The sequence below is a fragment of the Cyprinodon tularosa genome, unplaced genomic scaffold (genome assembly GCF_016077235.1).
Source record: "Cyprinodon tularosa strain WSP-4 unplaced genomic scaffold, ASM1607723v1 ctg443, whole genome shotgun sequence".
In the NCBI taxonomy this organism is placed as follows: domain Eukaryota; kingdom Metazoa; phylum Chordata; class Actinopteri; order Cyprinodontiformes; family Cyprinodontidae; genus Cyprinodon; species Cyprinodon tularosa.
This window is the reverse complement of record NW_024039167.1, coordinates 553,457-568,341: the sequence shown is the minus strand read 5'-3', so window position 1 is coordinate 568,341 and position 14,885 is coordinate 553,457. Positions and strand designations below refer to the sequence as shown.

The window sequence follows — 14,885 nt, the reverse complement described above, 5'->3', positions numbered from 1 at the left end:
TGCATTTAAGATGACAGCCTATTTGTTTTGTTTTTTGCTTTTTTCCTCATCAGTGAAGTTATTATAACTTCATTTTACAGTATTATATAATTTTCCCAGCATGCATTGTGAAGCTGAAGTAAGAAGTTGCAGAAATGCATCACAGAACCCGGGAGTATATGTTTTTTTTACTTTAAAATGACAACTAACAGAGAAATACAGTGCATTGCTTTAGCAGTAAAGAACTTTTGTCAATGTTATAATTTTCACTAATGCGAAATTATATTTTTATAGCATAAATAGCCGTGGAATCTCACTTTCTCTCCCTGTATGTATGAAACTTAATGTGATCATGACATCTCATTTTTTAATTACCTTATCACAACTGTGGATGCAGTTTGATGGGTTCGTATACAATATCGCATTAATCAGATAATCTTACCAGCTTGCAGTCTGCACAAAATAGCAAACTGAAGTTATTGTTGCAAAACATAAACTATCACAGTTAAAATGACTCTAAAATTTAATCAGGTCTGCATTTAGAAAGATGTGGGTCCCTGGGCTAGATGAAATCTTGATGCCCTATTCACATAGCGTTTGCAAAGGAAAATAGATTTAATGGTTTTAAAGATTTTGTCCTGCAATTAATTATCTTCATTTATCCTGAGTGAAAAATACATCAGATTTAGAAATGACTTTATCCGGGCAAAAAAAAGGACCTAAAACATCAGAGAAACTATGAAAGTTTTCTATGTGGCAATGTGATGTGTTATTTAAACTAGTCTGAAAACAATGATCACAGTGTGGGATGTGTCCCTATATACCACATTTGGAAGGCTGTATTTTGTTCCTTTCATTCAGTCTTTGCATGCATTGGCAGAGATGCTAAAGCTCATTCACAGAGATGGAGAGATCAGGATGATGTCAAATAGCTAAAGGAGCAAGCAAAGTGTTGGCGAGTTGCAATCAGATATTTCAATATCGCAAGAGTGCATTTTGATAATGGTGGTTCAGTTAAAGATTGTGGATTTTTCTAATAATCCTGCCACCTGTGGCCAAAACACAGAAAAGCACACTTCTGCTTGTTCTCGTACCTCACACTTGTTCTTGATACGTTTTTCTTTTTCTACTTTTTTTCATTTTACCTAGCGTTGCCATTGGTGTCTGAGTTGAGGTGGATGCTGGTTTAATCTGAGTATCCACAGAATCCATCTTGAATATAACACTATAAACTGATCGTTTGCTAGGTCGGACCCATTTAACATGGACGTGCTTGACGTCATATCCGCAGAACAGCACGGGAACTTCAGACCCGAATTAAATCAAGGAAAATAGGCTACAGGCTTTAAGATCCACCAGCACTGAACTATTATTGTCAGTCTGCTCATCAAATGATGTTTTGTTCGTAAAGGGTGAAATACATTTTTCTGTAAAAATTTACATAATGTCTCTTTAACTTTAATAATGGGAGAAAAACTGATGAACCATTTGAAAAAAAATTTGTAATGTAATATTTTGATGGAACAAGACAATAGGCTATACGCTTTGGTGATCTTCAACACTTTACAACAGTTACCTGTGCAGGCTCAGAACAGAGGAACCAGTATTGAAGACAGACAGACAGTTTGATGTCTCAAAAAGTGTTTATTTAAAAACAACAGATTGGCAGTTCACAGCTAGGGAATCTAAGGCAGGAAACTCTGCAGGAAGAAAACACAGGTTAGTGACTACGTTAATCTGGCAGAGGATGATTACGAATGTGTGAGTCAGTAACTTGGTCTTAAGGTTCAGTCCAATCCCAGAGGAAGAGGTGGATACCAGCCAGACAGCCACTGACAAGATGTGATGAACGCTGCCAAGAAAGTCCCAGATGCTGAAGCCTTGAAGACTGCAGAAGTTGCAGGAGATCAGATTCAAGCATACGGAGGAAGGCAGGACAATCCAGAGCGCAAAGGTTTCAAGGAGGTTCACAGGAGTCCAAGCCTGAAGATCAGTGATCCGAAGAGGTATCAAAGGGAAATCCAGGTTGGTGCCAGGAAGCAGTTCCAGGTTCAGAAAAGGCAGAATCCAGCAGGAATCTCAAGACAGGCCAAGCAAACAGAATAATGGGAACAAGCAGGCTCAGATGTCCCAAGGCAGAATAGGACTGGATGAGGCAATCAGAGCACCCAGGTACGCTAGAGACCTCTCACCAAGGGCTTGAATAATAAGCACTAATGACTGGAAGAAGGCATGTTAAATAGAGACAGGAGCAGGTGAAACAGAGGAGCGGTAATGAGAAACTGGGCCGAGTTAGGCAGGTGAATGGAATGAACAATCAAGACAGTCATCAGCACTAAGATCATGACATTACCTCCTATAAGCATAAGGTACTATATGGAGGAACTGTAAACCATAACACAAGATCCTTTTTAGTATTTTTTTTTTTTTTTTTTTTTAGTTAACATGGAGCCAAAAAAAAGGAGACATTTGTATATTTCTCTATCTCAGATTGTGGTTTAAGGATGCTGAAAGTGGAAATTTATCAAAACTTCTTGCCTTACTTTATAACTTTGGTTTGAAAAGTCGATGATTATTAAAAAATGTTGACCTCAACATCCAATATGGCTGCATTGATAATTAAATTTCACAACGGGCGCTAGAAAAAAGTTAATTGTTACAATTCTTATTTGTTTGAATATTTCCCACACCTTTGTAGTGAACACTCATTATGATTTATAACATACAGAGAAAAAAATATATATATTATTCAATGGTATTGCCAATAGTAGTTAACTAAGTAGTAGTTAGTAGTAAGTAATAGTAGTTAACAACCAGATATGGGAAGTAACGAAATACAAATACTTCGTTACTGTACTCAAGTAGATTTTTCTGATATTTTTACTTTACTTTACTACTTATTTTTTTGGCAACTTTTTACTTCTACTACTTACATTTTTACACAAATATCTGTACTTTCTACTCCTTACATTTAAAAAAAATTGTCTCGTTACTTTAGTTTTGAATCATTTCAGTGGAGTTACCGTTATTATTTTTCACGTCATCAATACCAAATTCAATCTAATTGGATGGGAATCTACATTGCATTTGACGCACCACTACAAGATGAATCGACAGATTCTGCGGTATTCATTCGCGGCAAATCATTGCAGCTTGGTGACGGTGGCGTTAGCATAGTAGTATGGACGACGACATGATTGAAAATGAACACAACGGAGATCTAGTCCTATTGGCAGACATCCATTTAAAATGTGGTTTCTACTTTTACTGTTATACTTTAAGTAAATTTACAAGCCTGTACTTTGTTACTTCTACTTGAGTAAAGAAGTTTAATCAGTACTTCCACTTTTACCAGAGTATTTTTTAACACAAGTATCTGTACTTGAGTAGAGAACAAATCATCCTTTTGCCTGCTCTAAACCACAATCATTTCATTCTGGTCTACCTTATGCAAGAATTTCTTTTGGATACTATGACTGGTTCTTGGTCCACAATTTGAGAACATCAGGTTTATAGTACAGCAACAGTGGATCACCATCTGTAGCTCCTGATGCTAGCTCCCCTTCTCCACCTTCCACTGTATTAACAGTAACAAACTCCGTACTCCTGTGCTGAATCCGCACAGCCTTTAGTCTTACAGATGTCATTAAGTAGTGGAAGTAGTAGTGGAAACAAGCATGGATGATCCTAATCAAATTAAGACTACAGCCTTCCAGAAAAGAAACAAAAGTCACATGAATGTTGCAAACAGCTAACGCTCACCATTATAAACCCAATCAGATCTGTAGGCTTGTAAATTTTCATGTATCATACACAGTTCATATGAGGATATGATGTGATTTTGTTCAACTCTTTGAGGTGGGCTGTGCTTATACGTCCTATCAAGCAAAAGATTCTGGGCATCCATTGGTTCCTAGGCAGTGGAGAGCAACACCGGAAGGTCCCTATGCTAAACAAACTGTTTATAGGAAACATCATGCATCCTCTTCCTACCTCCTTTCTTAGTGCCAGTACTATTCAAACAGCACTTATCATGGGCGACCACTGATGTACTTCAACTTTGGTATAAGTATCCTAACTAATTTGCATTATTCTGATGGATGGAGTATTTGAGAGTCCAAAGACCTGATATTCAAGCTCTGAAAAGGCTAGTAAGGGGATCTGAAAGTCTGAGTGGAACTTACTGCCCCAACTATACATAATTTATGGAACTTAATGCTTACATATATATGATCAATTTTGGAGAGTTTCTATGCTTTCATGTTCTTAATTGAATCATTTGATTAAATTGCCAAATAAACAATGTATCTTTTCTACCATAAATGTTTTGCTCACCTTAACCCTGCATATCAACTGGATATAATGGATGGAGAGATAAAGGAAGGGATAGGGAGGGGAGGGATTTAGAAAAGAATGTATGTGCAGCACAACTAACTAGGCTTTAAACTTTGTTAAAGTTGTAATGTTGATTCAATTGATTGCAGGTTGATTGATTCTATTAATTTCTTACTTTGATCAATGTCTGGATTTGATAAGAATTGTTTGTATGCACTATCAAATCCCCCCCCCCCCCACACACACCCCTTCCACCTACTTTTTATCCTTCATTGCTACTTTTCAAAAACTCACCATACATATTTCTTATTTGTGTATCAATCTGAGGTTCTTGTGCCTACTTTAGGTGATAATGTAATGTTTATATTATTCCATTTAGTCAGGAACGTTTCTAATTCAGGTTAAATACGCAAATGCATCATGTTGTTAACCTAATGGTTTTATATTTATAATCTTACCAAAAATAAGAATTTATGTTTGTAAATCGTTTTATTTATGTACAGGAAGTAAATTAGGGGGTATTTTTCATCTGTTGTCCTCAGATGGGTGTTAAGAGTCACCCTCGAAACCAAGATAAATGCAAACCAAAACAGCCACATATAATGTGAGCACAAATATAATAATAAAAAATGTGTTAAGACAACTCCTAAATTTAAAGTTTTTAATTCATGTGAATGACAATTAGCATCATTAAGCACAATGAAGTCATGGATTCCTCTGCTGTTATTTTATGTTTGAGAAGGAGTTATGTTAGTTTTTGATGTTTATAAGGAACTGTATATTTCTAACTGATCAGATTTGTTTTAAGAGAAGCAAAAATCTTAGAATTATGACTGTAGCATTTAGTGTGGTTGCAAAATGACAGGGATCACTGTCCTGCGGATGAAAGGGAGAGGATCTAAATACAATGGAGCTTTATACCTCACTGCATTTTATATTACTGTACTTATTTCACTTGTGCTATATTCATGTGTTTTCATATAATTTCCATCTTATTAACCCTTATTTGCTGAATGACCCCCAAAGAACTAAATCATACAATATTACTATTTACAGAAAAATGAAAAACAACAATCAGATGAAAAAAAATAAAAATAATAATTTACAGCTTTTAATGGATGGGACTCAATTCAGGGATTAATCTACATCCGGCCTTAATATACAATGTTTTCAGGTTTTAATCCTCTCACCCAAAAAGATCAGAGAGCATTCATTGATAAGAGGCATGACCCTTTGTGTTGAAAAGCTTGTAAAGATCTGCTTTCACACTATTTTGACCCCTGGCCCTCCGTATGGAAGCTTCCTGGTAACATGCATTGTTATTATCTAACCCAAACATTTGCAACTAAAGACTGCTGTTTCAGTAAAACCATATATGTTATGGGCTATATTCAACACGTGACTGTATATGCCTTAGAGGGGGCGCCAGGGGAACAGTAAAGTGGAGACCACTCCTTTCATTCAGTGATTTTAAATCCAGGCAGATTGGATTTATCATGTGTCCTCTCTCCACACGTCATGGCGCTTACACCAAACATCCTTTGCAATTTGAACAAATTACAAAGACCCCCGCTCAATGCATACGTTTCTGTGATCACGAGTAAATGGGGCCTGCTGCTGGACTTTGAGTTGTGGATCAAAGAGTGCATGACTCCACGCTAGCCTGGAGAAGATGGATGCCGCCATGTGGGTAGTAGTAGACGTGTCATTCTCGCATTGCATAAGGACCAAGGGTCCTCCCATGCAGGCAAGATCCCTAAAATCAACTATTGCAGATGCAAAGCTGAATAACATATAGTGTAAAAAAAAAAAAAAAAAAAATCACATATTGACCCCAAACCCTTTTACAATGCTCTTTCAACTGTGACATCACTTGAGCGCACTTATGCGCACAAGCCACCCGCAATGTCAGCGTCTCCTGGCTAAGGGCGTGGGTTTGTTCCAACCGACCAAAGGAGCAAGGCTTTGCAGAGAAAGACACCACGAATGTGCTTCTAGTAAAGACACGGAAAACCTTTACGCACATAATTCTAAATGCTTTTTTTTCTATCTCCCTCTCTCTCTTCCAACACCAATCCACTCTTCCCTCCTTCTTTCCTCTTCACTCCCAATTCGCTGCCGTCTCCACCCCAGATACCCGTGCAACCCCCCCCAAAAAACACTTAATTGAGCAATTGGGATTCCTCACGTGTGGGCTGATTTGTAGTTTGAACACGTGGCTCATTCAGAAAAAAAAAAAAAAAAAAAAAAGCCGGAATAGCAGAGGATCTTTTTTTTTCAACTCCTCCTGCCCTGTCTTCTTATTCTAGGCTGTAGACTCAGAGGCGGGCGCCAGCCAGCCTTACTGTGTGTTACATTCTCTCTATCTTTGCCAAAAGGGTTTTTTTTTTGGAGGAAGACACAAAAGTAGTTTCTCCTCCTCCTTTTTTTTTTTTTTTTCCTCACCGCCATCGTTTTGGAAAGAGAGATTAATAATTGAGCGTTTATATATTGCGCGACAGTGACAGAGGGGGGCGAGGGAGCGCAAAACGCACTGTGGAGAGGAGGGGGGGTTGCCAGTTTAAATCTATCTGTGGCTCGAAACCGACCGGGAAGCACGCCACAGCCGCTCCGTGTAGTAGTAGTAAAAGGGCTAGGGAATAAAAAAAAAAAAACAGAAAGCAAAACAAGCCTATTCGAGCGCACATCCGCGAGAGAGAGCGAACAACTGTCTCTTCTCTTCTCCTGCGTAAAGATTGTCCCGTTTCGGCGTGGAACATGAATAAGCTTTACATCGGCAACGTGAGCGCAGAGGCGAGCGAGGAGGACTTGGAAAGTATCTTCAAGCAGTGGAAGATTCCGCACAGTGGCTCATTTCTTGTCAAAACTGGCTATGCGTTTGTGGATTGCCCGGACGAGAAAGCGGCTATGAGAGCTATCGATGTTCTTTCAGGTGAGTTTTATTTTTTTCTCTCTATATTTAAAATAAAATAAAAATATATAAAAAACTGGCTCGATACATGTGTGCATATTTTAAGAGATGGCTGTAAGAAACTCATGTATAGTCCTGGAGGGTGGGGGTGTATCCAATTGTTTCTTTCTCACACACACACACGGTATATATACACACTTGCATATACACACAACCTTTGCATGGCCTTTTGACTCTCTGGGTTCAGATAAATGACTTCAACCCCCACATGCTTGAGTGAAATCTCTGTTATTTCCATTGATAAAATGTTAGAGTAAACAAAATCAGGAGGAAATCCAGGCTTAACGCCGCTCACAGCCAGCGAGGCTGTGGACGCCGTGGACTGAACGTGGAAATCAGCCTGTTTTACGCTTTTTTTCTCTTGTTTCCCTATCTAACGTTCAGTTTAAAGTTAAACTACCTTTATTTGTCAGATTTTCTAAGTGTAGGCCTAAGTGTGAAGCTACATCGCCCATGCATGCTGACACACCAGGTGGTTTAATTGTTAGCGCAAATGTAGGCCATGCAACTTACTGAGCCACAGTTTTTTTTTTGTACATTTCCCTCGCGTCATAGTTAACATTCATTTAAAATTATCACATAGTATTCCCTCTACTACTGCTTTAATTTTATAGTAAAATATTTAACACAATGTTTAAGTACTGTGTGAAAGAAAAGGAGTAGAAGATGGGGAAAAAAAAACTATCTCCTTTTTTAATTTGAGGTCTAAGTTGAATGGGGATCATGTGGCGTTTGTAAATAAAGTGGCCATTTATATTTTACTTTTATGTCTTTAGGTAAAGTTGAACTTCATGGGCAAGTTCTGGAAGTGGAGCACTCTGTCCCTAAACGTCAAAGGTAGGTCAGGTTTTGTTAAGTAGTCTAAGGAGAAAGACTAACTTTCTGCACATAAAAGCAGCCATTTTTTTTTCAATGATGCAGGATTTTTAATTTTTATTTAATTATGTATTGAAAGCTTTTGAGAGTTTTTAATACGATTATTTTATAGGTGTTTTTTAATTTTTTTTTTTTTTTTTGCTCTTAATTTCCTGGGATTAAATGAAAGAAGTGTTTGGTTGTGTAATGTTCTCCATTCTTTCGCTATGTTTGCGCACAGCCCTTAAACTCGCCCTGAATTTGGATTCATTTAGCACTTCCACCATATTTGTTTTCTTAAACAACGCATACTGTGCGTAATGTGTCCGTTGAAAGCTCAGAGGAGCTGGTTAACCCTCGAAATGTGCTCTGAGGGTAGAAGCAGGCTGAATTTGAGGCGGACGGGCCCTTGTGGAGCCGTCCAGCCCGTCATTTTTGCCTGCCTGCCCCACGCTTCCGCCCTTCCTCAGCACATTGTGCTTCTTTTTTTGCATAAGAGTCTCCTAAAAAAACACGAGTTTTGCCTCTCAGGTCGTGAAAAAGACCTATTTTCCACGCTTGGCGGTTGCGTGTTTTTATTTTTTGGGATAAAATTACATTTTCTTCTCTTTTAAAGGGTGTGCTCCCTTTTTAACTGGTGACGTGATATTTTAACCCAATTTTATCCAGTTTAACCTAATTATATATTTAGAAATTGAATCAGTTTGAATTTAAAAGTAAATGCATTCGTTTGCATGAGGCTATATTTATTGTGTGACCAAAAAGCTCATTATAATAAGGTGTTGGTTTAAGAAGATGGTATTTTATCTATTTTTTTATGTAAACAGGCATATCTTTACGTTATATTATTAAATAACCCTCCTTTATTAAATTTAAATGTTTACTAATGCATATATTAAAGATGTTTTCAGTTTGAACAAATTTCCCATCAATTTTACACTCGCCTAAGGTTTGCAGGGTGGGGGGGTAGAAAGAGACTTCCAAATAAAGGTAGCAACATGTTTTACAAGTTCTTAATTGCTTACACTTTTTGTACTTAAAATACATAAAAAAATGAGTCACATTAAAAAAAAAATCTTTTTAATAATCCTATGCATTAGGAGCCAAATTAAAATGTAACAGCTGTTTGCCATATATTATAGCTTATTAAACAACTTGGATCCTTCTATGTATGGCATGCATTTTTTTTAATTCTTGCATACTTCTGAGGCAACCAACCCCAGCCTAGCTTAGCTCCTGAGTAATGTTTAAGCTAGCTACCACATGGCTTTAGCTGGCGAGTGAAAAACTGATTCAAATCAAAGCTTCAGTTTCTTTGCCTGTTTTATTTTATGTGAGTAACATTTTGCTTTGATATTAAAAACATGAAAATAAAGCACAGAAAATTTTAAATAACCTTAGTTGAGTGTGTGTGTTGTGCTAAAAAAAGCATACTATAGGATCCGATGTGGACATTTGACTGTAAAGAGCATTGGCTGCTACTCCTTGTTAGTTCTGCAGCTTATGTGCATGTTTAACACAAAAAAGCTAAATTTCTGAGCTTTAAATGTATATTTATGTTTATTTGGTAACTTGCATTTTTTTTTTTTTTTTTTTTTTTGGCCTGCTGTCAGAAAAAGGGTGGATTGATTAGGATTTTGATGCTAAATCTGACTTGCCGTCTTTTAGTTTGCAATGTGGTGCCGACTGGCTGCACTAAAGTCTACTTTCTGTGTGGAGGAAGGAGGGTTAAAACCGTCTGTCGATACACCATATAGGATTTTGCTTGTCTTCGGTGGGAACAGTGCTCAGTAGAAGCTACACACACATGCACACACTTGTGCCATGGGGGCCCCCCTCTTTGCATTCCAGCCTGCACACTTCAGCTTGGAGGCTTGGCCAATCATCATGCCTTAACCTTTGAACTCCTCAGGAAGAGGAGGTGCCACACCACAGATCAAGGTGGTGTTGCTACATCTGTGGGGTTCAGAAAGATAGGTTGGTGTTTAGTGACACGCTGATGAGCATGCTTTTGCCTCGGATGAAAAGTAAATAAATAGGAAAAAAATCTGTGTGTGAAATTTGCTGTTAGAATGTTTTTGCCTAATTTGGGAAAATATCTGGATTTAAAACCAGCATTCAGGCTATTTAAAAGTTTATTTTAAAGAAAAAAAATTTTTTTTAAACCTTCATCTGAAGGAAATGTCATTTTTTGTTGTTGTACTTTAAAATGATACCCACTCCTCCAGTTCTTAAAGTGTTGGAATGGAACAAAGAATTCAATGTTTTGTGGAGGATTTACTTTACAATGTCCAAAACTGCATTTTTGAGCCAATTCCTTCTGTTGTAATTGAGCTGTATGGCTAAAATAAACTTGGTAGTTTAAACTGACGGCCTTTTTCAGAAAACTCTGTTGTTCCTTCGTGTGATAGAAAAGCAAACATCACTTGTTCATGTGTCATGCTCACAGTGGAGGGAAAAAATGGTATGGCTAAAGGAGGGGGGGCCGTGTGTTGCAAAAGAGCGATAAAAGGGCTATCATTTTTTTAAGGGTGTTTCTGTGTAGTAAACTTTTTTTTTTTCTGTACATTTTTGGTAATTTAGCATTTTTATATTTAAATTGTGTATTTTATGTGTCTAATCTTGTCAGGGTGTTTGTAGAATGGCTGCTTTGCCTTGTAGAAAACGTCTGGGTTACAGGGTCGCTATGGGGCCCACCTATGCAGGAGGAAAAAAAAAAACAATTTAGGCTTTTGGCTGCCAGATCTATTAGTGACCTTGTTTTATGCCTTTTGTTGGCAGTAGCTCTTAAAGCGGGAGATAAAAGCACATCGCTCTTTCAGTTGGATCAAGACAAAATTTCGCAGATGTTTGCGAAATGTATTTTATTTTTTGTCTTCATGGGATATTGGTTGCCATTAGACCCACCCTAAATCGGATTCTGCAACAGTAGCTTGCTGTGAACGGGCACCAAGCACAGACCTAGTGTCCCACCTTGATTGCTTTAATGGCTGCATCATTAAGAAATTAAGAAAACACAGGTGCTCTGCAAGCTTCCTTTACTTTAGAAGTCTTGTCTTCAATGGCTGCATAATTGAGTGTCCATGCTCCCACTTCGCTGCCATATGGGCCCATAGGTCTTAGGGAGGCAGCTAACGTGTAGAGCGTTGGTCCATTTTGAAAGTAAATAAAGAGTCCGGCTCCTCCTGGCCATCACATGACGAGCCAACCCCAGTCACACTCGTGGGCCTCCTTCCTTTCCCCTCCCACTTTTAACCCTGCTCTACATGTTCCTGTCAGTGGACTTGTCGGTGTCCATGGCAACAGGGCCCACCCCCATGGGGCAGAGAGGACCCTTGTTACTTTTGCCTAAAACAGGGCTACCCTCCCCACCCCGCCTTACCACACCCCACACAGGCACCCCTCCCCAAATGAAAGGCTTTGGCTTGGAATGTATACCCCCACCAGCCCAATCCCAACACGTACACTGGCTGACTTCTTGTGTGTGTGTGTGTGCACAGCTATAGGTTAATCCAACTGGAAGTACTTTGTGCGTTTGCACATCTTGCATGGCGCTCCCACCGCAATGCGGAGCATTGGGACCGTGCAAAGGAAAGGCGCTAGATGAGCCAGGAATGGCACTGCGGAGCGGAAAGGGTTGAAATTCCTGTTGAGTTATTTTGGAATTTTCTTTACAATTTGGCCTTTGGGAAAAGGGTACTTTCCATTTGTTTAATCTTGTCAAATTGAACCAGTTTGCTTGATTGGGGTGGCATGTAACGAGAGAATTTCATGAACTGTGGTCATTATTTTTGCCCCAAAAATGTCTGCGCACTACAGTTAGACTTTTGTGTAATTGAGATGATCAAATTTACAAGTTTTATGATGTATATATTTAATTGGGGAGATGTGTTTGTTGTTCAGGGCACCTTGAAAGATTTTTCTGTACTCAAAAGAAGGTCAGAGCACACCTTTCTTTTTACATTAGATGTAAAAACCATACATAAATCACTTGGTGTGAGTGTAAAATGGATCTTAAAGCTAGTTTGGGTTAAAGGTAAAGCCTTGGTGTCTGTAATCATATTCCAACCCCTATAGTTGTGTCTTTTCCTGCAGGTAGGTGTGTGTGGACTTTGAAATAAACTGTACCTTTTTAAATGTAGCACACTAGCAGTTGTGAAAGTCTTTAACACTGATTCTGAACTTCCACTGTCTGCCTGGAAAGCAACACATAGCGGCTCTGCATGATTCTATTGGGTTAATGAAACAAGGGGGGGGGTTCCTTAATGCTAAAAGGAATGAATTGGGTATTTCTGTCCTTGTTGTGTTTCTGGTGACGGAGCACAGCAGCACCATTGTAATTGCTGGTCTCCTCTCTTTCTGTATGAGCAGTCTGTGTTAACAAATACACGATTTTGACTTGTCTTAGGCCAGATTCCTGTTAGTTTCTGAGAACATTTGCATCCCCGTAGTCCCTCCCCTCGCCGAGGGTCCGAACATATCACACAGTTCCACAGAGCAAGCACAGTACTTTAAATGTATGGATTGAGAGTAAAGCTTTTAACACAACTGGCTTTTTTTCAACATGAAAGAACGCAAGGACACCATTACAGCAGAGTTTGAAGGGAAGGCTGCATATTTTAAATGTAAATCTATCGTAACCCATAATGTGTGGCTTATATTGTGCATGTTTCCCAACTTTTTGAAGTTCTGAATTCTCTAGCTCTATTTTTTTTTTTTTTTTGCAAGTTGAACACACCAGAATTTGAAAGAAATTTGTATTTTCACTTGTAGCTTCATGCCTTTATTGACATTAAGTCATTAACTATTTTCTCCCCCCCCCCTCCCCCTTTGTTCTTCATCCATCCCCCACCCTCTTGTTGTCCAGGAGCTGTAAGCTGCAGATCAGGAACATCCCGCCTCATATGCAGTGGGAGGTGAGTGTGAACAGGCTGCTAACTCCTTCCAGGGTGTGGCACAACCATGTTTCACCACTGGGCTCTCGTTTAGTGGCCTCTGGAGTCACCTTGCTTTTGGTTTGAAATTAAGCATGAATTTGATTATTTGACCGGGCTTGAGCTTGAATTGGTACCAATAGTGAGATTTAGGTTTATGTATCAAATGTTTGTGGACAAAAAGCTGTGAGGACCTCAAGAGATTGATGTTACTTTTTAAACTGTGATTTTGTTGCTGAGGATAAGTTATGGAATTTCGAAATTATACCAGCTTAAGGCATTTTTGTATTGGCTTTTGTTTCTTATATATAAAAAAAGAAAATGTGATTGGTACACCTTTCAGTATGCTTAGTTTTTGTTTTTAAAGGTTACGGTTTGGCAGCAGACAGAGCTGAGACTGACATGTGGTGACTATAAATAAAAAAATATCGATATTTAAACATTTTTATCACCAGATTTAAGACTGAAAAGCTACATTGCTGTTGCCAAAATGTATAAAAAAAAAAAAAACTTATTTCATTTGTCACATTTATCTGGTTAGAAGACAGAAGCACTGAACAGGCCTTGTCTCATTATTTAGTTGTCAACTGCCAATTCTGATTCCAACCAATCTGGATTTACTTTTCTATTAATGGCTGTAAAAGATGAAGGAAACATTTGGTCTAAGGTGCTCTTTGGAGATTTTGTTTTTAACTAAGTTTTCTAATTAAATACTGAGAATTTGAAGGAAATACCTATTTTTGAGTCAAAGTCTGTCTTTCTGTGGACTTTTATTTTGAGTTCATGTGCTAATACTTGGTGGTAGGTAATAAAGTTATGCTCTGTAGATTACAATGCTGCCCATGGCTCACTGGCTGTTAGATTAAAAATGTTTAAAAAAAAATCTGGTTTAGCTACTGGTTCTTACAAACATTTATAGCCAAAAAGGTTTTTTTTTGTTTAGTTTTTTTTTTTTTTTTTTTTTTTTTTTATTTATTAAGTAAAACTTTCATATTACTAGTAATTCACAGCAGGTGGGGGAGGGACAATGTTGGATAAACTGGTCCACCCAGCTGAAGACGACGCTGCTTGCTCACATGTTTTCATAGATCTTGTTTAAGGAACTGTGTGTGGTGTGGTTGAAAAAATTTCTGACATTTTTTTATTTTTTTTTATTCATTTTTTTTTTTAAGTTTGGTGGACCTTAATAGACCCAGTCAGTATTTTATATTAATTCCTGAGCTTTTTAAAATTCAAATTGTAAATTTCTGTCTGCCACCCTTGGTTGTGTTAGTTAAAGTGGTGTTTAAGGAGATGGTTTTAGACAATTTTTTTGTGTGGATATTGTTCCCCTCAGTTATTTATGAAAATATTTGCTTTACAAGACTATTTGGTTCTACGTTAATCTCTTATAAAACTGAAAGGCAGTGTTAGATTTGGGCTTGTCATAGCCTTGAAAGGTCAGGAGTTATTGCATAGAATGTGAATTTGGCGTAATGTAATTTCTTTTTTAAATCTTGGAAGTCAGCTCTTGTCCGTCTTTGTTTTTTTGGGGGTTTTTTGAGTGGGAGGGTGATGTCTTCAAGAAACATGTCTGGTTTCACCATGTGAAGCTGTCTGGTTGCGTAAGTTCATTGGATGATCTTCAGGCGGATTTCTACAGCAGATTTAGACAGCAGTGGAGGGGGCAAAGTGACCCTCCGCCTGTGTTTCATGCTCCTTGCTGCTCCATTAAGGGTCAGCTTTGTGTTAAAATGTATATCACTTGAAGCAGCGTGGTCAGAGTTCATAGCTGCTGTCTGATTGGCAAAAACCTACTGAAGCTTCGACCT

General features: G+C 38.2%; 1 protein-coding gene across 5 annotated transcripts in view; it reads left to right on the top strand.

Moving 5' to 3' along the window:
• Positions 1–6,753: 6,753 nt before the first annotated feature.
• igf2bp3 (insulin-like growth factor 2 mRNA binding protein 3) overlaps positions 6,754–14,885 on the top strand; it is a 28,245-nt gene continuing 20,113 nt past the window's right edge. For 2 of the 5 annotated variants that reach the window (XM_038300243.1, XM_038300242.1), the window contains exons 1-3: positions 6,754–7,246; positions 8,062–8,122; positions 13,008–13,056. In XM_038300243.1, coding sequence (XP_038156171.1) covers positions 7,072–7,246; positions 8,062–8,122; positions 13,008–13,056 — 285 coding nt within the window. In that variant the 5' untranslated portion in view covers positions 6,754–7,071. Of the gene's footprint in view, positions 7,247–8,061; positions 8,123–12,744; positions 12,766–13,007; positions 13,057–14,885 lie in introns of those variants that run through there. The other 3 variants (XM_038300244.1, XM_038300246.1, XM_038300247.1) reach the window with 3 other exon arrangements.